This window comes from Carassius carassius, unplaced genomic scaffold (genome assembly GCF_963082965.1).
Source record: "Carassius carassius unplaced genomic scaffold, fCarCar2.1 SCAFFOLD_118, whole genome shotgun sequence".
NCBI classification, from domain to species: domain Eukaryota; kingdom Metazoa; phylum Chordata; class Actinopteri; order Cypriniformes; family Cyprinidae; genus Carassius; species Carassius carassius.
In genome coordinates, this window is record NW_026775100.1 from 17,535 (window position 1) to 45,000 (window position 27,466).

The 27,466-nt window shown below is 40.3% G+C and overlaps 1 protein-coding gene across 1 annotated transcript in view; it reads left to right on the forward strand.

The window, feature by feature from the left end:
* The first annotated feature begins 4,385 nt into the window (after positions 1–4,385).
* Positions 4,386–27,466, forward strand: part of ddx47 (DEAD (Asp-Glu-Ala-Asp) box polypeptide 47) — a 40,619-nt gene continuing 17,538 nt past the window's right edge. Inside the window, exons 1-2 of the mRNA XM_059547280.1 lie at positions 4,386–4,627; positions 4,957–5,050. Coding sequence (XP_059403263.1) covers positions 4,436–4,627; positions 4,957–5,050 — 286 coding nt within the window. The 5' untranslated portion in view covers positions 4,386–4,435. The remainder of the gene's footprint in view (positions 4,628–4,956; positions 5,051–27,466) is intronic.

The window sequence follows — 27,466 nt, forward strand, 5'->3', positions numbered from 1 at the left end:
TTCGCGTGTTCTCGATGTTTCTGCGCAGATACCCGCGATCCTGAAGGTCGACGAGAGCCCCAGAGCGGTCGTGCTTCACGCCGGGGTTAACGACACCACGCTGCGGCAGACGGAGACGCTGAAGAGGGACTTCAGCAGCCTGATCGAGACGGTTCGCAGCACGACGCCCGCGGCGACGATCGTCGTGTCTGGACCACTGCCCACGTATCGACGAGGACACGAAAGGTTCAGTAGACTTTTTGCTTTAAATGAATGGTTGTTGTCATGGTGTAAAGAACAGAAACTGCTATTTGTTAATAACTGGAATCTTTTCTGGGAGCGTCCTAGGCTGTTTCGCGCTGATGGATTACACCCCAGCAGAGTCGGAGCGGAGCTGCTCTCTGACAACATCTCCAGGACACTTCGCTCCATGTGACTAGTAAGACAATTCTCTTAATAAATATTATGATGAGTTTTGTTCCACCCGCTTAAATGATAAAAGTACTTGCGCTTTAAAAGCTATTAAGACTGTGTCTGTTCCCCGAATAGTGAGGTCAAAATATAATGTAGGATCTAGAAAATATCTTATCGTAATTAAACCAGAAAAATGTAAAGTAAATGAACAAAAACAATTTTTAAAGTTTGGGCTCATAAATATTAGATCACTCACACCCAAAGCAGTTATTGTAAATGAAATGATCACAGATAATAGTTTTGATGTACTCTGCTTGACTGAAACCTGGCTAAAACCAAATGATTATTTTGGTCTAAATGAGTCTACTCCACCAAACTACTGTTATAAGCATGAGCCCCGTCAGACTGGTCGTGGAGGAGGTGTTGCAACAATATATAGTGATATTCTCAATGTTACCCAGAAAACAGGATACAGGTTTAACTCTTTTGAAATACTTCTGCTAAATGTTACACTGTCAGACATGCAAAAGAAATCTAATGTATCTCTTGCTCTGGCTACTGTGTATAGACCACCAGGGCCGTATACAGAATTCCTAAAAGAATTTGCAGATTTCCTCTCAGACCTTCTAGTTACAGTTGATAAGGCGCTAATCATGGGAGATTTTAATATTCACGTTGATAATGCAAATGATAAATTAGGACTTGCGTTTACTGACCTACTAAACTCCTTTGGAGTCAAGCAAAATGTCACCGGGCCCACTCATCGTTTTAATCATACACTAGATCTAATTATATCGCATGGAATCGATCTTACTGCTATAGATATTGTACCCCAAAGTGATGATATTACAGACCATTTCCTTGTATCGTGCATGCTACGTATAACTGATATTAACTATATGTCTCAGCGTTACCGTCTGGGCAGAACTATTGTTCCAGCCACCAAAGACAGATTCACAAATAACCTGCTTGATCTATCTCAACTGCTATTTGTACCCAAAAATACACATGAACTAGACGAAATTACTGACAACATGGGCACTATTTTCTCTAATACATTAGAAGCTGTTGCCCCCATCAAATTGAAAAAGGTTAGAGAAAAACGTACTGTGCCATGGTATAACAGTAATACTCACTCTCTCAAGAAAGTAACTCGTAGTCTTGAACGCAAATGGAGAAAAACTAACTTGGAAGTTTTTAGAATTGCATGGAAAAACAGTATGTCCAGCTATAGACAGGCTCTAAAAACTGCTAGGGCAGAGCATATCCACAAACTCATTGAAAATAACCAAAACAATCCAAGGTTTTTATTTAGCACAGTGGCTAAATTAACAAATTACCAGACGCCACCTGATTCAAATATTCCACCAAAGTTAAATAGTAATGACTTTATGAATTTCTTCACTGATAAAATAGATAACATTAGAAATACAATAGCGAATGTAGATTCTACAGCATCTAACACTTCAGTTTCATCCATCGCACCCAAAGATAAACTTCAGTGCTTTACAAATATAGGACAGGAAGAGCTAAATAAACTTATCACTGTATCTAAACCAACAACATGTTTATTAGATCCTGTACCCACTAAATTACTAAAAGAGCTGTTACCTGTAGCCGAAGAACCGCTTCTCAAGATCATTAACTCGTTGTTATCTTTAGGTCACGTCCCAAAACCATTCAAGCTGGCGGTTATCAAGCCTCTTATTAAGAAACCAAAACTAGATCCTAGTGTACTGGCAAATTATAGGCCTATTTCAAATCTTCCATTTATGTCTAAAATTTTAGAAAAAGTTGTGTCTGCTCAATTGAGCACCTTCCTGCATAAAAATGATCTGTATGAAGAATTTCAGTCAGGTTTTAGGCCCCACCATAGCACAGAAACTGCACTTGTTAAAATTACAAATGACCGGCTCCTTGCGTCAGATCAAGGCTGCATCTCATTTCTAGTCTTACTTGATCTTAGTGCTGCGTTCGACACCATAGATCATGACATACTCATAGATAGATTACAAAACTATACAGGTATTCAAGGGCAGGCTCTAAGATGGTTTAGATCCTACCTGTCCGATCGCTACCATTTTGTTTACTTAAATGGGGTGTCATCTCATTTATCATCAGTAAAATATGGAGTGCCACAAGGATCCGTCCTAGGTCCCCTTCTATTTTCAATATACATGTTGCCCCTTGGTAATATTATTAGAAAATATGGAATTAGCTTCCACTGTTATGCTGATGATACTCAGCTATATATCTCAACGAGACCAGATGAAACTTCCCAATTATCTAAGCTAACAGAGTGTGTTAAAAATGTAAAAGATTGGATGACAAATAATTTTCTCCAATTAAATTCGGATAAGACAGAGATATTAATTATTGGACCAAAAAACACCACACAGAATCTTGTAGATTATAATCTGCAACTAGACGGATGTACTGTTACTTCGTCTACAGTCAGAAATCTGGGTGTTATATTGGACAGCAACTTGTCTTTTGAAAATCATATTTCCAATGTTACAAAAACTGCATTCTTCCATCTTAGAAACATTGCCAAGCTACGAAACATGTTATCTGTTTCTGATGCAGAAAAGCTAGTTCATGCATTCATGACCTCTAGACTGGACTATTGTAATGCACTTCTAGGTGGTTGTCCTGCTTCGTCAATAAACAAGCTACAGGTAGTCCAAAATGCAGCAGCTAGAGTCCTTACCAGGTCAAGAAAATATGATCATATTACCCCAATTTTACAGTCTCTGCACTGGCTACCTATTAAGTTCCGTATCAGTTACAAATTATCATTACTTACCTATAAGGCCCTAAATGGTTTAGCTCCTGCGTACCTAACTAGCCTTCTACCACGCTACAATCCATCACGCACCCTAAGGTCACAAAACGCTGGACTTTTGGTAGTTCCTAGGATAGCAAAGTCCACTAAAGGAGGTAGAGCTTTTTCACATTTGGCTCCCAAACTCTGGAATAGCCTTCCTGATAATGTTCGGGGTTCAGACACACTCTCTCTGTTTAAATCTAGATTAAAAACGCATCTCTTTCGCCAAGCATTCGAATAATGTATCTCTTAAATTGTGAGTGTAGTTGCATCTGCATTTTTATTCTTTAGCTTGGGTTAAACTAATTTTACTTTGTTGGATCAGCAGCTATGCTAATGATGTCTCTATTTTGTTTCTCTGTTTCTGCTGGGATCTTCATCCCGTGGTAACTAGGATTTACACAAGCTCCAGTCTGGATCCAGAACACCTGAGAAGAGATGATGCTGACCCTCAGAGGACCCCAGATGATCCTAATCTTGAATCAACAAACAGAACTAACAATTATTGCTACATGTGTGACTGCATCATATAATTACTATTAATTAATAATATTGATAGTTCATCATCTAACTGACTACGTCTTGTATTATTATTATTATTTTTCTAAAATCCTGTCAAACGTGCACAAACTACTAGCTACTACTAAATATTGTAGAAACATAATTTTCTGTAAAGTTGCTTTGTAACGATTTGTATTGTAAAAAGCATTATACAAATAAACTTGAATTGAATTGAATTGAAAATGTTCATTACTCCCTCCTTTAAATTTTTTTTGTAAAGAACTTAAAATATTTTATGACTCATTGATTTCAACTACCAGGAACAAGAAATGTTTAAAAACTAAAACAATTTGTAAATTGTATTTTGTTTTACTATCCATGATGTATATCTGTTATGTGTATCCCCTTTTTTGTTTTTGTTCTAATTGGTGTTAAGTATTTATGTATGTTTGTTTCTGAAAGAGAAAAAAATAAAAAGAGATTCAGGAAGTGTCCGACTTCAAAGGTCTTTTTTGACCCCTCCCCTTACTGCAGCCGCCTGCTCTCGCCTACATTTCAGGCGAGGCAAGGTGCATCCTTTTACTGTCTATGATAAAAACAGAGTGCATCTCAAACAAGCCTAATGTATTCAGATTCGCTCGTGCAGACAGCGTGCTTGCGTAACTTCCGGCTGTGGGCGGTGCTTCAGCAGCACGTGGGTGACGCGCTGCAAACATGGCGGATCAGAGAGAAGCGTCTGTGGATAAAGAGAAGAAAAACACAAAAACAGTTGAAAAGGAGAATAACACACAGAAGACAGAAGAGAAAAAGAACTCACAGACGCCAGAAGACGACAGCAACACGACAGACAACGAGACACAAGACGACACAAACACTGAAGAGACACACAAAAGCTTCAGAGATCTGGTGAGAAACACGCGTGATTCGGTTCACACCTCTAAGAGAAATTATTCATTAGACCGACTCTTTCACAAAGCGCGTTATTATTGCACTGATGGCGATATAATTCTGAATCAACCAGGCTTTTAACGTTAGAGTTATGTGTTATATCCACAGGTTATATCGCTAATAAACGCGCGACTGAAGAGTGTATTCACGCGAGCGCCGCCTGCAGGACAAACAGCGAATAACTGCTCAATAACACACACACACACACACACACACAACACTCCAGGTGGGACAAGAAACTAAACATTTCCATACCTAATCACGTGTAACTGTGTGTGTGTGTTTAGGGCGTCACTGAGGTACTCTGTGAAGCCTGCGATCTGCTGGGATGGAAGAAACCAACCAAGATCCAGATAGAAGCTATTCCTGTGGCTCTGGAGGGTGAGGAGCTCCTGTCTCTCTCACACACACACACACACACACACACACACATACATACACACACACACGCATACACACACACACACACACACACACATACATAAACGCACATACACACACATACACACACATACATACACACACACACACACACACACTGTATACTATAACACACTACACACACTGTATACTATAACACACACACACTGTATACTATAACACACACACACACACTGTATACTATAACACACACTACACACACTGTATACTATAACACACACTACACACACTGTATACTATAACACACACACACACTGTATACTGTAACACACACACACACACACACACACACTGTATACTATAACACACACTACACACACTGTATACTATAACACACACACACACACACACACACACTGTATACTATAACACACACTACACACACTGTATACTATAACACACACACACACACTGTATACTATAACACACACACAGTATACTATAACACACACACACACACTGTATACTATAACACACACACACACTACACACACACACACTGTATACTATAACACACACACACACTGTATACTATAACACACACACACACACTGTATACTATAACACACACTACACACACTGTATACTATAACACACACACACACACACTGTATACTATAACACACACACACACACTGTATACTATAACACACACACACACACACACACACAGTATACTATAACACACACACACACTATACTATAACACACACACACACACTGTATACTATAACACACACACACAGTATACTATAACACACACACACACACTGTATACTATAACACACACACACACACTGTATACTATAACACACACACACTGTATACTATAACACACACACACACACACACACTGTATACTATAACACACACACACACACTGTATACTATAACACACACACACACACTGTATACTATAACACACACACACACACTGTATACTATAACACACACACACACACACACTGTATACTATAACACACACACACACACAGTATACTATAACACACACACACACACACTGTATACTATAACACACACACTGTATACTATAACACACACACTGTATACTATAACACACACACACACACACTGTATACTATAACACACACACACACACACACAGTATACTATAACAAACACAAACACACACTGTATACTATAACACACACACTGTATACTATAACACACACTGTATACTATAACACACACACACACACACACAGTATACTATAACACACACACACACACACACTGTATACTATAACACACACACACTGTATACTATAACACACACTACACACACTGTATACTATAACACACACACACACACACTGTATACTATAACACACACTACACACAGTATACTGTAACACACACACACACACTGTATACTATAACACACACACACACACTGTATACTATAACACACACACACACTGTATACTATAACACACACACACTGTATACTATAACACACACACACTGTATACTATAACACACACACTGTATACTATAACACACACACACACACACTGTATACTATAACACACACACTGTATACTATAACACACACACACACTACACACACACACTGTATACTATAACACACACACACACTGTATACTATAACATACACACACACACACACACACACACACACACACTGTATACTATAACATACACACACACACACACACACAGTATACTACAACACACACACACTCTGTATACTATAACACACACACACACACACTACACACACACACACACTGTATACTATAACACACACACACACACACACACTGTATACTATAACACACACACACACACACACACACACTGTATACTATAACACACACACACACACACACACACACACACACACTGTATACTATAACACACACTACACACACACACACTGTTTACTATAACACACACTACACACACACACACTGTATACTATAACACACACACACACACACACACTGTATACTATAACACACACTACACACACACACACTACACACACACACACACACACACTGTATACTATAACACACACTACACACACACACACACACTGTATACTATAACACACACTACACACACACACACACACTGTATACTATAACACACACTACACACACACACACACACACTGTATACTATAACACACACTACACACACACACACACTGTATACTATAACACACACTACACACACACACACACACACTGTATACTATAACACACACTACACACACACACACACACTGTATACTATAACACACACTACACACACACACACACTGTATACTATAACACACACTACACACACACACACACTGTTTACTATAACACACACACACACACTGTATACCAGTGGTCTCCAACATGGTGCCCGTGGGCACCTGGTAGCCCGTGTGGAGTCTCTGAGTCGCCCGCAGAGCACGTTCTATAAATATCCTGAATTGTAATCTTTCATTTTTTTTTTTTTTTTTTTAATGATAATGGCATAAAATTAGAAAATAACTATTGGTGACATTTCATATACCAGTAAAACATAATAAAATAATTCAATAATTGAAAATATTTAGAATCTGCACGTCTCTCTATCTCTCTCTCTCTGCGTCTCGTGCGCGCACCTCTCTCTCTCTCTCTCGCTCGCTCTTCGTCTCGCGCGCGCGCACATCTCTGTCTCTCTCTCTCTCTCTCTCGCTTTGCGTCTTGTGCGCGCACCTCTCTTGTTCTCTCTGCGTATCGCGCGGCAGAGGAGCAGCGTTTTAATTTAGTTAAACACAGATATTATGTTGCTTTTCTAATTTTACATGCAAGTATGTAAAGTATATCATTCAGTCACTATTTCATATTTATGCCGTTGTTCTTTCTCCCTTTCCCCCCGTGATTTTGTCTATATCGCGAATATAAGACGACCCCCCATTTTTTAGGACAAAAAAGCCTTATTTTTAGGACAAAAAAACTTGTCTTATATTCGGTTATATACGGTAATTATATATTCAATAGTCATAATATTTAACAATATTACTGTTTGTTGTTGTATTTTTCAAAACTTGAAACTCTCTGTGTGTGTGTGTGTGTGCGTGTGTGTGTGCCTATATCAAACAAGTAGCCCTCAAGACTATTTTATCCCTTCAGGGAGCCCTCACTCACAAAAAGGTTGGAGACCCCTGCTGTATACTATAACACACACACACACACACACTGTATACTATAACACACACACACTGTATACTATAACACACACTCACACTGTATACTATAACACACACACACACACACACACACACACTGTATACTATAACACACACACACACACACACACACTGTATACTATAACACACACACACACACACACACACACACTGTATACTATAACACACACACACACACACTGTATACTATAACACACACACACACACACACACACACACTGTATACTATAACACACACACACACACACACTGTATACTATAACACACACACACACACACACACACACACACACACTGTATACTATAACACACACACACACACACACACACTGTATACTATAACACACACACACACACACACACACACACACACTGTATACTATAACACACACACACACTCACACACACACTGTATACTATAACACACACACACACACTGTATACTATAACACACACTACACACACACACTGTATACTATAACACACACACACACACACACACACACTGTATACTATAACACACACACACACACACACACACTGTATACTAGAGATGTTCTGATACCCTTTTTCTCTTCCCGATACCGATTCCGATACCTGGGCTCAGGGTATCGGCCGATACCGAGTACTGATCCGATACCTGGGTGTGTATCTGTATATACAGCTGTATATACTACTAGCCCTGTGTAAATTTCTAGAATTATTTTATGGTGTGCTCCAGACTTATCCCTTGATAAAACATGAACAAATACATGGTTAACTACTGTATTATAGTTAATATAATAACTACGGTTATTACAGTATTTTTATTATCTGACATGAATTTGACAGTAATATTATTTAATTTCTTAAGCGAAAAAGAACTTCAAATGCAGCCAAAAATCTAACACCGCAAACTAAAAAAGGTATTTTAGTATTTTATTTTTACAATATTGGTGTATAAAAAACTGCAACAAAGAAGTCTAGGAATATAAAAAATTCTATATTAATCAGATAATCTACATCTTACAACAAAACAAGTAAAAAACAAGCAACCGTCTAGGCATAATTATTATTATTAATAGAGATGTATTATTACTACATAGAGACGTAGCTAAATCTACTGTAGGCTACAACAGTAGCTTAATATATTTTTAATTTACTCGCCATGAAGATCTTTGAGTGTCTGTGTTTATGATATGACAGTTTTCTCAAATGAAACGTTAAATTCTCATGAAGTGACGGTTTATGCGTTCATGTCCTCATATAGTGACACACGGCAGAAGCCACAAAACAGCGAGCTCCCGTGCATCTGCGCCCGTCTCCCACAGAGATGTAGACTTTGCTTACTACCAATTCTACAGAGACGCTGGTATCATCACATTTTAAAATTTTCAGCACCGTCTTGGTCCCTAGTCGCCGTTTTACTGTCTGGTTGGTCCAGTCTGAAATACTGCTAAACAGCGGACATACTGCTAACCACTGATCTATAATATAGAAGCGGCTTCACTGTCTGTTGGCAGTTTAGAACGCGATGAGCGATCCAGTCATATATAGATCAGTGCTGCTAACGCGTTTTCATTTCTTCTTCGCTGCTCTACACAGGGGTTGCTTGTGGCAACACAGCACAACGTCCTGTGTTTGCAATGCATTCTGAGCAGCGAAGAAGAACCGTGCAGCGGTTAGGCAAAGCTAGCGTTCATAACTAGGTCTTGAAAATGGTATCGGATCGGTATATGGGTTCATGTACTCGCCGATGCCGATGCCAGAATTTGTTGTGGTATCGGAGATATTTCCGATACTAGTATCGGAATCGGAACAACTCTAGTATACTATAACACACACACACACTGTATACTATAACACACACACACACACACACACTGTATACTATAACACACACACACACACACACTGTATACTATAACACACACACACACACACACACTGTATACTATAACACACACTACACACACACACACTGTATACTATAACACACACTACACACACACACTGTATACTATAACACACACACACACACACACACTGTATACTATAACACACACACACACACACACACACACACTGTATACTATAACACACACTGCACACACACACACACTGTATACTATAACACACACTACACACACACACACGCACTGTATACTATAACACACACACACACACACACACTGTATACTATAACACACACACACACACACACACTGTATACTACAACACACACACACACACTTTATACTACAACACAAAGTCAAAAGTCACCTTTATATAGCGCTTTAAACAAAATACATTGCGTCAAAGCAACTGAACAACATTCATTAGGAAAACAGTGTCAATAATGAAAAAATGATAGTTAAAGGCAGTTCATCATTGGATTCAGTGATGTCATCTCTGTTCAGTTAAATAGTGTCTGTGCATTTATTTGCAATCAAGTCAACGATATCACTGTAGATGAAGTGTCCCCAACTAAGCAAGCCAGAGGCGACAGCGGCAAGGAACCGAAACTCCATCGGTGACAGAATGGAGAAAAAAACCTTGGGAGAAACCAGGCTCAGTTGGGGGGCCAGTTCTCCTCTGACCAGACGAAACCAGTAGTTCAATTCCAGGCTGCAGAAAAGTCAGATTGTGCAGAAGAATCATCTGTTTCCTGTGGTCTTGTCCTGGTGCTCCTCTGAGACAAGGTCTTTACAGGGGATCTGTATCTGGGGCTCTAGTTGTCCTGGTCTCCGCTGTCTTTCAGGGATGTAGAGGTCCTTTCTAGGTGCTGATCCAGCATCTGGTCTGGATACGTACTGGATCCGGGTGACTGCAGTGACCCTCTGATCTGGACACAGACTGGATCTGGTGGCCACGGTGACCTCGGAACAAGAGAGAAACAGACAAATATTAGCGTAGATGCCATTCTTCTAATGATGTAGCAAGTACATAGGGTGTTATGGGAAGTGTTTCCGGTTCCGGTTTACCTAATTAATGCAGCCTAAAAATCCTTTAACGGATTTGGATAATAAAAGCATATTAGTATGTTATGTGTATGCCAGGTTAAAGAAATGGGTCTTTAATCTAGATTTAAACTGCAAGAGTGTGTCTGCCTCCCGAACAATGTAGTTCAATTCCAGACTGCAGCAAAGTCAGATTGTGCAGAAGAACACACACACACACACACACACACACACACACACACACACACACACACACACACACACACACACACACACACACACTGTATACTATAACACACACACACACACACACACACACACACTGTATACTATAACACACACACACACACACACTGTATACTATAACACACACACACACACACACACTGTATACTATAACACACACACACACACACACACACACACACACACACACACTGTATACTATAACACACACACACACACACACACTGTATACTATGACACACACACACACACACACACACACACACACTGTATACTATAACACACACACACACACACACACTGTATACTATAACATACACACACACACACACACACACACACTCACCCTGTATACTATAACACACACACACACACACACACACACACACACTGTATACTATAACATACACACACACACACACACACACACACACACACACACACTGTATACTATAACATACACACACACACACACACACACACACTGTATACTATAACACACACACACACACACACACACACACACTGTATACTATAACACACACACACACACACACACACACTGTATACTATAACACACACACACACACACACACTGTATACTATAACACACACACACACACACACACACTGTATACTATAACACACACACACACACACACTGTATACTATAACACACACACACACACACACACACAGACTGTATACTATAACAAACACACACACACACACACACACACACTGTATACTATAACTCACACACACACACACACACACACACACTGTATACTATAACACACACACACACACACACTGTATACTATAACACACACACACACACTGTATACTATAACACACACACACACACACACACTGTATACTGTAACACACACACACACACACACACTGTATACTGTAACACACACACACACACACACACACACACACTGTATACTGTAACACACACACACACACACACACACACACACACACTGTATACTATAACACACACACACACACACTGTATACTATAACACACACACACACACACACACACTGTATACTATAACACACACACACACACACTGTATACTATAACACACACACACACACACACACACTGTATACTATAACACACACACACACACACACACTGTATACTATAACATACACACACACACACACACACACACCCTGTATACTATAACACACACATACACTGTATACTATAACACACACACACACTGTATACTGTAACACACACACTGTATACTATAACACACACACACACACTCACTGTATACTATAACACACACACACACACTTTATACTATAGCACACACACACTGTATACTATAACACACACACACACACTCAAACACTGTATACTATAACACACACACACACTGTATACTATAACACACACACACACTTTATACTATAACACACACACACACACACACACAGTATACTATAACACAAATACACTGTATACTATAACACACATACACTGTATACCATAACACACACACACACACACACACTGTATACTATAACACACACACACTGTATACTATAACACACACACACACACACACACACACACACACACACTGTATACTATAACACACACACACTGTATACTATAACACACACACACTGTATACTATAACACACATACACTGTATACTATAACACACACACACACACACACTCAAACACTGTATACTATAACACACACACACACTGTATACTATAACACACACACACACACACTTTATACTATAACACACACACAGTATACTATAACACACACACACACACACACACACACTGTATACTATAACACACACACACACACACACTGTATACTATAACACACACACACACACTGTATACTATAACACACACACACTGTATACTATAATACACACACTGTATACTATAACACACACACACACACACACTGTATACTATAACACACACACACACACACACACACTGTATACTATAACACACACACACACACACACACACTGTATACTATAACACACACACACACACACACACACACACTGTATACTATAACACATACACATACACACTGTATACTATAATACACACACACACACACTGTATACTATAACACACACACACACACACTGTATACTATAACAAACACACACACACACACTGTATACTATAACACACACACACTATACTACAACACACACAAACACACTTTATACTATAACACACACACACACGCGCACACTGTATACTATAACACACACACACACACTGTATACTATAACAAACACACACACACACACACACACAAACACACACTGTATACTATAACACACACTACACACACACACACACACTGTATACTATAACACACACTACACACACTGTATACTATAACACACACTACACACACACACACACACACACACACACACAGTATAGTATACACACTGTATACTATAACACACACACACACACACACACATACTGTATACTATAACACACACACACACACACAGACTGTATACTATAACAAACACACACACACACACACTGAATACTATAACTCACACACACACACACACACACACACTGTATACTATAACTCACACACACACACACACACACACACACACTGTATACTATAACACACACACACACACACACACTGTATACTATAACACACACACACACTGTATACTATAACACACACACTGTATACTGTAACACACACACACACACACACACACACACACTGTATACTGTAACACACACACACACACACACACACACACACACTGTATACTATAACACACACACACACACACACTTTATACTATAACACACACACACACACACACTGTATACTATAACACACACACACACACACACTGTATACTATAACACACACACACACACACACACACACACACACACACACACACTGTATACTATAACACACACACACACACTGTATACTATAACACACACACACACACACACACACTGTATACTATAACTCACACACACACACACACACACACACACACTGTATACTATAACACACACACACACACACACACACACTGTATACTATAACACACACACACACCCTGTATACTATAACACACACACACACACACACACACACACACACACTGTATACTGTAACACACACACTTTATACTATAACACACACACACAAACACTGTATACTATAACACACACACATACACTGTATACTATAACACACACACACACACACACACTGTATACTGTAACACACACACTGTATACTATAACACACACACACACACACACACACACACTCAAACACTGTATACTATAACACACACACACACTTTATACTATAACACACACACACACTTTATACTATAACACACACACACTGTATACTATAACACACACACACACACACTCAAACACTGTATACTATAACACACACACACACACACTGTATACTATAACACACACACACACACACTTTATACTATAACACACACACACTGTATACTATAACACACACACACACACACACACACACACACTGTATACTATAACACACATACACTGTATACTATAACACACATACACTGTATACCACACACACACACACACACACACACACACACACACACACACACACACTGTATACTATAACACACACACACACTGTATACTATAACACACATACACTGTATACTATAACACACACACACACACACACACACACTGTATACTATAACACACACACACTGTATAATATAACACACACACACTCAAACACTGTATACTATAACACACACACACACACACACACACACACACACACACACTGTATACTATAACACACACACACACACACACACTGTATACTATAACACACACACACACACACTGTATACTATAACACACACACACACACACACACTGTATACTATAACACACACACACACACACTGTATACTATAACACACACACACACACACACACACACTGTATACTATAACACACACACACACACTGTATACTATAACACACACACACACACTGTATACTATAACACACACACACACACACTGTATACTATAACACACACACACACACACACACACACACACTGTATACTATAACACACACACACACACACACTGTATACTATAACACACACACACACACACACACACACTGTATACTATAACACACACACACACACACACACTGTGTACTATAACACACACACACACACACACTGTATACTATAACACACACACACACACACACACTGTATACTATAACACACACACACACATACACAAACACACTATACTATAACACACACACACACACACTGTATACTATAACACACACACACACACACACACTGTATACTATAACAAACACACACACACACTGTATACTATAACACACACACACTATACTACAACACACACAAACACACTTTATACTATAACACACACACACTGTATACTATAACACACACACACACCCTGTATACTATAACACACACACACACACACACACACACTGTATACTGTAACACACACACACACACACACACACTGTATACTGTAACACACACACACACACACTGTATACTGTAACACACACACACACACACACACTTTATACTATAACACACACACACACACACTGTATACTATAACACACACACACACACACACTGTATACTATAACACACACACACACACACACACACTGTATACTATAACACACACACACACTTTATACTATAACACACACACACTGTATACTATAACACACACACACACACACTGTATACTATAACACACACACACACTGTATACTATAACACACACACACACACTTTATACTATAACACTCAAACACTGTATACTATAACACGCACACACACACACTGTATACTATAACACACACACACACACACACACTTTATACTATAACACACACACACTGTATACTATAACACACACACACACACACACTTTATACTATAACACACACACACACAGTATACTATAACACACACACTCAAACACTATATACTATAACACACTCACACACACATACACACTGTATACTATAACACACACACACACACTGTATACTATAATAAACACACACACACACACACTATACTATTACACACACACACACACACACACTTTATACTATAACACACACACACACACACACACACACTGTATACTATAACACACACACACACACACAGTATACTATAACACACACACACTCAAACACTGTATACTATAACACACACACACACTGTATACTATAACACACACACACACACACTTTATACTATAACACACACACACTGTATACTATAACACACACACACTTTATACTATAACACACACACACACACACAGTATACTATAACACACACACTCAAACACTGTATACTATAACACACACACACACACACATACACACTGTATACTATAACACACACACACACACACACACACACACACTGTATACTATAACACACACACACACACACACACACAAACACTGTATACTATCACACACACACACACACACACACACACACACTATACTATAACACACACATATACACACACACACTATATACTATAACGCACACTGTATACTATAACACACACACACACACTGTATACTATAACAAACACACACACACACTGTGTACTATAACACACACACACACACTGTATACTATAACACACACACACACACTGTATACTATAACAAACACACACACAGACTGTATACTATAACACACACACACACACACACACACACACTGTATACTATAACACACACTACACACACACACACACACACTGTATACTATAACACACACTACACACACTGTATACTATAACACACACACACACACACACACACACACACACACTGTATACTATAACACACACACACACACACACACACACACACACACTGTATACTATAACACACACACACACACACACTGTATACTATAACACACACACACACACACACACACACAGTATACTATAACACACACACACACTGTATACTATAACACACACACACACACACACTGTATACTATAACACACACACACACACACACACTGTATACTATAACACACACACACACACACAGTATACTATAACACACACACACTGTATACTATAACACACACACACACATACACACACTGTATACTATAACACACACACACACACACACAGTATACTATAACACTCACACACTGTTTACTATAACACACACACACACATACACACTGTATACTATAACACACACACACACACACACATACACACTGTATACTATAACGCACACACACACACACACACACACTGTATACTATAACGCACACACACACACACACACACACTGTATACTATAACACACACACACACAGTATACTATAACACACACACAGTATACTATAACACACACACACTCAAACACTGTATACTATAACACACACACACACTGTATACTATAACACACACACACACACACACACTTTATGCTATAACACACACACTGTATACTATAACACACACACTTTATACTATAACACACACACACACACACACACACACTGTATACTATAACACACACACACACAGTATACTATAACACACACACACTCAAACACTGTATACTATAACACACACACACACTGTATACTATAACACACACACACACACACACACACTTTATACTATAACACACACACACTGTATACTATAACACACACACACTTTATACTATAACACACACACACACAGTATACTATAACACACACACTCAAACACTTTATACTATAACACACACACACACACACACACACACACACACTGTATACTATAACACACACACACACACACTGTATACTATAACACACACACACACTGTATACTATAACACACACACACACACAAACACTGTATACTATCACACACACACACACACACACTATACTATAACACACACACATATACACACACACACTGTATACTATAACAAACACACACACACACACACAGACTGTATACTATAACACACACACACACACACACACACACACACAAACACACACTGTGTACTATAACACACACTACACACACACACACACACACACACACTGTATACTATAACACACACTACACACACTGTATACTATAACACACACTACACACACACACACACACACACACACACACACACACACTGTATACTATAACACACACACACACACACACACACACACTGTATACTATAACACACACACACACACACACACACACACACTGTATACTATAACACACACACACACACACACACACTGTATACTATAACACACACACACACACACTGTATACTATAACACATACACACACACACACTGTATACTATAACACACACACACACACAGTATACTATAACACACACACACTGTATACTATAACACACACACACACATACACACACTGTATACTATAACACACACACACACACACAGTATACTATAACACTCACACACTGTTTACTATAACACACACACACACACATACACACTGTATACTATAACACACACACACATACACACTGTATACTATAACGCACACACACACACACACACACACACACTGTATACTATAACGCACACACACACACACACACACACACTGTATACTATAACACACACACACACAGTATACTATAACACACACACAGTATACTATAACACACACACACTCAAACACTGTATACTATAACACACACACACACTGTATACTATAACACACACACACACACACACACACACACTTTATACTATAACACACACACTGTATACTATAACACACACACACTTTATACTATAACACACACACACACACACACAGTATACTATAACACTCACACACTGTATACTAACACACACACACACACATACACACTGTATACTATAACACACACACACACACACACACACTGTATACTATAACGCACACACACACACACACACACACACACAGTATACTATAACAAACACAAACACACACTGTATACTATAACACACACTACACACACTGTATATTATAACACACACACACACTGTATACTATAACACACACACACACACACACTGTATACTATAACACACACACACACACACACTGTATACTATAACACACACACACACACACTGTATACTATAACGCACACACACACACACACACTGTATACTATAACACACACACACACACACCCTGTATACTATAACACACACACACACACACACACACACACACTGTATACTATAACACACACACACACACGGTATGAAGAGTGATCAGATGAATTGCATAATTTTCATGGCAAAGAAGGACTAACTTAATCCAAAAAAACCTTTCCACTGCATTTCATTGCTGTCATTAAAGGACCTGCTGAGATCATTTCAGTAATCGTCTTGTTAACTCAGGTGAGAATGTTGACGAGCACAAGGCTGGAGATCATTGTCAGGCTGATTGGGTTAGAATGGCAGACTTGACATGTTAAAAGGAGGGTGATGCTTGAAATCATTGTTCTTCCATTGTTAACCATGGTGACCTGCAAAGAAACGCGTGCAGCCATCAAAATCTGACTCGATGGCGCCGCACATGGCTGCTTCAGTGCTTGGCTCTCCAGTGTTTGTACTGTTTTTGTTCGTTTTTCCTGTTTTTTGTTTAACAAACACGATCAGTTTCACCAGGGATGAACTGTTGAACATTCGGCAGAACGCACCACAAGATGTTTTTCCGGATTTCTATTATACAGACGTTTTACTGAACATTGTTATCGGAGGAGCAGCGGCGCTGATCAAGCGCTTCAGGATGCGCAGACGGGGAAAGCGAGCGGGAGCGCTCGTCAGACTCAGGAAGCGCGGATTTCAAACGCCGTTGCCTAGCATCCATCTGGTAAATCTCCGCTCTCTACCCAACAAAACAGACGAACTCCTTCTGCTCTCTCGGACAAATAAGGATATCTCTCACTCTGCTGCTCTGTGTTTCACGGAAACCTGGCTGAATGACGCCATACCGGACAGCGCACTCCATCTGCCGGGCTTTCAGCTGTTTAGAGCGGACCGCGAAGCAGAAGCTTCGGGGAAATCGCGCGGCGGCGGGACATGCTTTTACATCAATGAACGGTGGTGTACAGATGTAACTGTGTTAAAGAAGATGTGCTGTCCTGATCTAGAAATGCAGTTTGTCAACTGCAAGCCGTTCTATTCGCCGCGGGAGTTTCATTCGTTCATTCTGGTGAGTGTTTACATCCCTCCGCAAGCGCAGGTGAGCTCAGCTTTACAGAAACTCGCTGATCAGATCACAGACACAGAACAACAACACCCAGACTCCCTTTTAATCATTCTTGGGGACTTTAATAAAGCCAATCTCTCCCGTGAACTGCCAAAATACAGACAGCATGTTACCTGTCCCACCAGAGACAGTAATATATTGGATCACTATACACAACAATAAAGGATGCATATCACTCTGTTCCACGAGCAGCTTTGGGACGTTCTGATCACTGTCTGGTTCATCTTATACCGACCTACAAGCAGAAACTTAAATCTGCTAAACCTGTAGTAAAGACTGTGAAGAGATGGACCAGCGAAACAGAGCAGGATTTACAATCTTGTTTTGACATCACTGATTGGAGTGTTTTTGAAGCTGCTACCACCGATCTGGACGAACTCACAGAGACTGTAACATCCTATATTAGTTTCTGTGAGGATATATGCATTCCTACCAGGACTTATTTAACATTCAACAATGATAAGCCATGGTTTACAGTAAAACTCAGACACCTTCGTCAGGCCAAAGAGGATGCCTACAGAAATGGGGACAGGGTCTTGTACAATCAGGCCAGGAACACACTGAACAAAGAGATTAGAGTGGCTAAAAAGACCTACGCTACAAAGTTGGAAGACCAGTTTACTTCCAACGACTCAACTTCAATTTGGAGAGGACTGAGAGCCATCACAAACTACAAGACACCATCCCCTTGCACTGAGGCTAAGCAACGACTTGCTAACGACCTGAATGAGTTTTATTGTAGATTTGAAACCCCCAACACCCACTCTGACCATCTCCCTACACAACCATTAACACCTCCTGCAATCCCCTTCTCCATACCTCCTGCTCTTCAAATCTGTGAAGATGATGTGCCCCAGGTCTTCAAGAAAAACAAAAGAAGAAAAGCACCAGGCCCAGATGGCATTACTCCAGCCTGTCTGAAAATCTGTGCTGACCAGCTGGCCCCCATCTTTTCACAGATCTTCAACAGATCCCTGGAGTTGTGTGAAGTGCCTTCCTGCTTCGAAACGCTCCACCATAATCCCCATTCCAAAGAAACCCAAGATAACCAGACTTAACGACTACAGACCTGTGGCTCTAACGTCTGTCGTCGCTGGCAGCCATATCACCCTGGAGCCCAAGACCGGTTTCTCACTGAAGCTAAGCAGGGCTGAGCCTGGTCAGTACCTGGATGGGAGACCTCCTGAGAAAACAAGGTTGCTGCTGGAAGAGGTGCTAGTGAGGCAAGCAGGGGGTGCTCACCCTGTGGTCTGTGTGGGTCCTAGCGCCCCAGTGTAGTGATGGGGACACTATACTGTCAACAAGCACCGTCCTTCGGATGAGACGTTAAACCGAGGTCCTGACTCTCTGTGGTCATTAAAAATCCCAGGATGTCTTTCGAAAAGAGTAGAGGTGTGACCTCGGCATCCTGGCTAAATTCGCCCATTAGCCTCTGACCATCATGGCCTCCTAACAATCCCCATATCCGCTGATTGGCTTCATCACTCTCTCCTCTCCACCAGTAAGCTGGTGTGTGGTGGGCGTTCTGGCGCACTATGGCTGCCGTCGCATCATCTAGGTGGATGCTGCACACTGGTGGTGGATGAGGAGATACCCCCTGACTATGTAAGCGCTTTTAGTGCCTAGAAAAGCGCTATATAAATGTAATGAATTATTATTATAATTAATTATTATTATTATGAAGTTGTTTGAAAAACTGGTTCTGGCTTATCTGAAGGACATCACTGGACCCTTACTGGACCCCCTGCAGTTTGCTTACCGAGCAAACAGGTCCGTGGATGATGCAATCAACATGGGATTGCACTTCATCCTGCAACATCTGGACAAAACAGGGACTTATGTGAGGATCCTGTTTGTGGACTTTAGTTCGGCTTTCAACACCATCATCCCAACAACCCTCCAGACCAAACTGACCCAGCTCTCTGTTCCTAGCTCTATCTGTCAGTGAATTTACCAGCTTTCTGACAGATAGGCAACAGTTAGTGAGACTGAGGAAATTCATGTCAAACAGCTGCTCCACCAACACTGGTGCCCCTCAGGGATGTGTTCTCTCCCCTCTGCTCTTCTCCCTGTACACCAACGACTGCACCTCTAAAGACCCCTCTGTCAAGCTCCTGAAGTTTGCAGACGACACTACAGTCATCGGCCTCATCCAGGACGGTGATGAGTCTGCTTACAGACAAGAGGTTGAGCAGCTGGCTGTCTGGTGCAGTCTTAACAACCTGGAGCTGAACACGCTCAAAACAGTGGAGATGATCGTGGACTTTAGGAGAAACCCCCCTGCACTTTTCCCACTCACCATCATGAACAGCACTGTGGCTGCAGTGGAGTCATTCAGATTCTTGGGAACCACCATCTCTCAGGACCTGAAGTGGGACAATCACATTGACTCCATTGTGAAAAAGGCCCAGCAGAGGTTGTACTTCCTTCGCCAGCTGAGGAAGTTAAACCTGCCACAGGAGCTGCTGAAACAGTTCTACTCGGCCGTCATTGAGTCTGTCCTGTGTACTTCAATAACTGTCTGGTTTGGTTCAGCAACAAAATCAGATATCAGAAGACTACAGAGAACTGTCCGGACTGCTGAAAGGATTATTGGTGCTCCCCTGCCCACCCATCAAGAACTCTATATATCCAGAGTGAGGAAAAGGACTCAGAAAATCACTCTGGATCCCTCACATCCAAGTCACCCCATCTTTGAACTTTTGCCATTTGGCCGGCGCCTCAGAGCTGCAAATACAAGAACAGCAAGGCACAAGAATAGTTTCTTCCCCCAGGCAATCTACCTCATGAACAGTTAAATGCTCCCCACTTATGCTTATGCAAAAAATGTGCAATATCCTTATTTATTTGTTACCCCTCCATCATAGTACATCCCTGCATCTTACTCAATCCTATTCCATTATCATTTATAGCACAATTGTTTATACACTTACTTATTTGCCTAATTTTTTATTTTTATTTTTGTCTGTGTGTTGTTGTCTCTGTGTACTGGAAGCTTATGTCACTATAACAAATTCCTTTTATGTGCAAGCATACTTGGCAATAAAGCTCTTTCTGATTCTGATTCTGATCATTGCGTTGCATAAAAATTACTTCACAGGCAAGGATATTTTGGCTACTAAAATTGCACCTAAATAAACAATTTATAGGATCATCAAGAACTTCAAGGAAAGAGGTTCAATTCTTGTAAAGAAGGCTTCAGGCATTCAGACATGAATAAAGAACGGTACCAAAACACCCTCCAACAGCAACTTCTTCCAACAATCCAGCAACAGTTTGGTGAAGAACAATGCATTTTCCAGCACGATGGAGCACCGTGCCATAAGGCAAAAGTGATAACTAAGTGGCTCGGGGACCAGAATGTTGAAATTTTGGGTCCATGGCCTGGAAACTCCCCAGATCTTAATCCCATTGAGAACTTGTTGTCAATCCTCAAGAGGCGGGTGGACAAACAAAAACCCACTAATTCTGACAAACTCCAAGAAGGGATTATGAAAGAATGGGTTGCTATCAGTCAGGATTTGGCCCAGAAGTTGATTGAGAGCATGCCCAGTCGAATTGCAGAGGTCCTGAAAAAGAAGGGCCAACACTGCAAATACTGACTCTTTGCATAAATGTCATGTAATTGTCGATAAAAGCCTTTGAAACGTATGAAGTGCTTGTAATTATATTTCAGTACATCACAGAAACAACTGAAACAAAGATCTAAAAGCAGTTTAGCAGAACACCTTTTGAAAACTAATATTTATGTAATTCTCAAAACTTTGGCCACGACTGTACTATAACACACACTACACACACACTATACTATAACACACACACACTATACTATAACACACACTACACACACACTATACTATAACACACACACACTCGCACACTGTATACTATAACAAACACTCGCACACTGTAAACTGTAACACACACACACACACACTCGCACTCGCACACTGTATACTATAACAAACACTCGCACACTGTATACTATAACACACTACACACACACACTGTATACTATAACACACACTACACACACACTGTATACTATAACACACACACTCACACACTGTATACTATAACAAACACTCGCACACTGTATACTGTAACACACACACTCGCACACTGTATACTATAACACACACTACACACACACTGTATACTATAACACACACACACACACACACACTGTATACTATAACACACACTACACACACACTGTATACTATAACACACACACACACACACACACACACACACTCGCACACTGTATACTATAACAAACACTCGCACACTGTAAACTGTAACACACACACACACACACACTCGCACTCGCACACTGTATACTATAACAAACACTCGCACACTGTATACTATAACACACTACACACACTGTATACTATAACACACACTACACACACACTGTATACTATAACACACACACTCACACACTGTATACTATAACACACACTACACACACACTGTAAACTATAACACACACACTCACACACTGTATACTATAACACACACACTCACACACTGTATACTATAACACACACTACACACACACTGTATACTATAACACACACACTCACACACTGTATACTATAACACACACTACACACACACTGTATACTATAACACACACACTCACACACTGTATACTATAACAAACACTCGCACACTGTATACTGTAACACACACACACACACTCGTACACTGTATACTATAACACACACTACACACACACTGTATACTATAACACACACTACACACACACTGTATACTATAACACACACACTCACACACTGTATACTATAACACAAACACTCGCACACTGTATACTGTAACACACACACACTCGCACACTGTATACTATAACACACACTACACACACACACACACTGTATACTATAACACACACTACACACACACTGTAAACTATAACACACACTACACACACACTGTATACTATAACACACACTACACACACACTGTATACTATAACACACACACGCACACACTGTATACTATAACAAACACTCGCACACTGTATACTATAACACACACACACACACACTGTATACTATAACACACACACACACACACACACACACACACTCTGTATACTATAACACACACTACACACACACTGTATACTATAACACACACACACTCGCACACTGTATACTATAACACACTCACACACTGTATACTATAACACACAGACACACACACTGTATACTATAACACACACACACATACTCGCACACTGTATACTATAACACACACACACACACACACACACACACACTGTATACTATAACACACACCATTGGGTTAATGTTGTGTGTGTGTGTGTGTGTGTTTGTTGGGTTAATGTGTGTGTGTGTGTTGCTAATCTGTGTGTGTGTGTGTGTGTGTGTTTGTTGGGTTAATGTGTGTGTGTGTGTTTGTTGGGTTAAGGTGTGTGTTTTGTGTTTGTTGGGTTAATGTTGTGTGTGTGTGTGTGTGTTTGTTGGGTTAATGTGTGTGTGTGTGTGTGTGTGTGTGTTGTGTTTGTTGGGTTAATGTGTGTGTGTGTGTGTGTTGTGTTAGTTGGGTTAATGTGTGTGTGTGTGTGTGTTGTGTTTGTTGGGTTAATGTGTGTGTGTGTGTTAATCTGTGTGTGTGTGTGTGTGTTGTGTTAGTTGAATTAATGTGTGTGTGTGTGTGTTTGTTGGGTTAATGTGTGTGTGTGTTGTGTTTGTCTGCAAATGTCTTCACGGCTAAAACATCCTACTACCACAACAAAATTAACAGCTGTTGTGACGCTCAGACACTCTTCAAGACTTTCTCTTCTCTTCTTAATCCGCTGCCACCACCTCCTCCATCGACTCTTACAGCGGACGACTTTGCAGTATTCTTCACAAATAAGACAAGATCCATCAGTGACCAATTCTCCACACCGCAGACTGAGGACAACTTCACAATGACCGACGCACACTCTTTCTCCTCCTTCTCCCCACTCTCAGAGATGGACGTCTCCAAACTTCTCCTGTCCAATCATCCTACTACTTGTCCACTTGATCCGATCCCCACTCACCTCCTTCAAGCGATCTCTTCTTCAGTCATACCTTCGCTTACTCACGTTATCAACTCCTCTCTTCACTCTGGAACATTTCCCTCAGCATTCAAGCAGGCTCGGGTAAGCCCACTGCTCAAGAAACCATTTCTAAATCCAGCGCTTCTTGAAAACTACAGACCGGTATCCCTTCTTCCATTCATTGCAAAGACACTTGAGCAAGCTGTGTTCAACCAGCTTTCTATGTTCCTTGTACAGAACAACCTCCTGGACAGCAACCAATCAGGCTTCAAAAGTGGCCACTCAACTGAGACTGCTCTGCTCTCGGTTACTGAAGCCCTGTGACTAGCAAGAGCAGCTTCAAAATCCTCAGTACTCATCTTACTGGACCTTTCTGCTGCTTTTGACACTGTT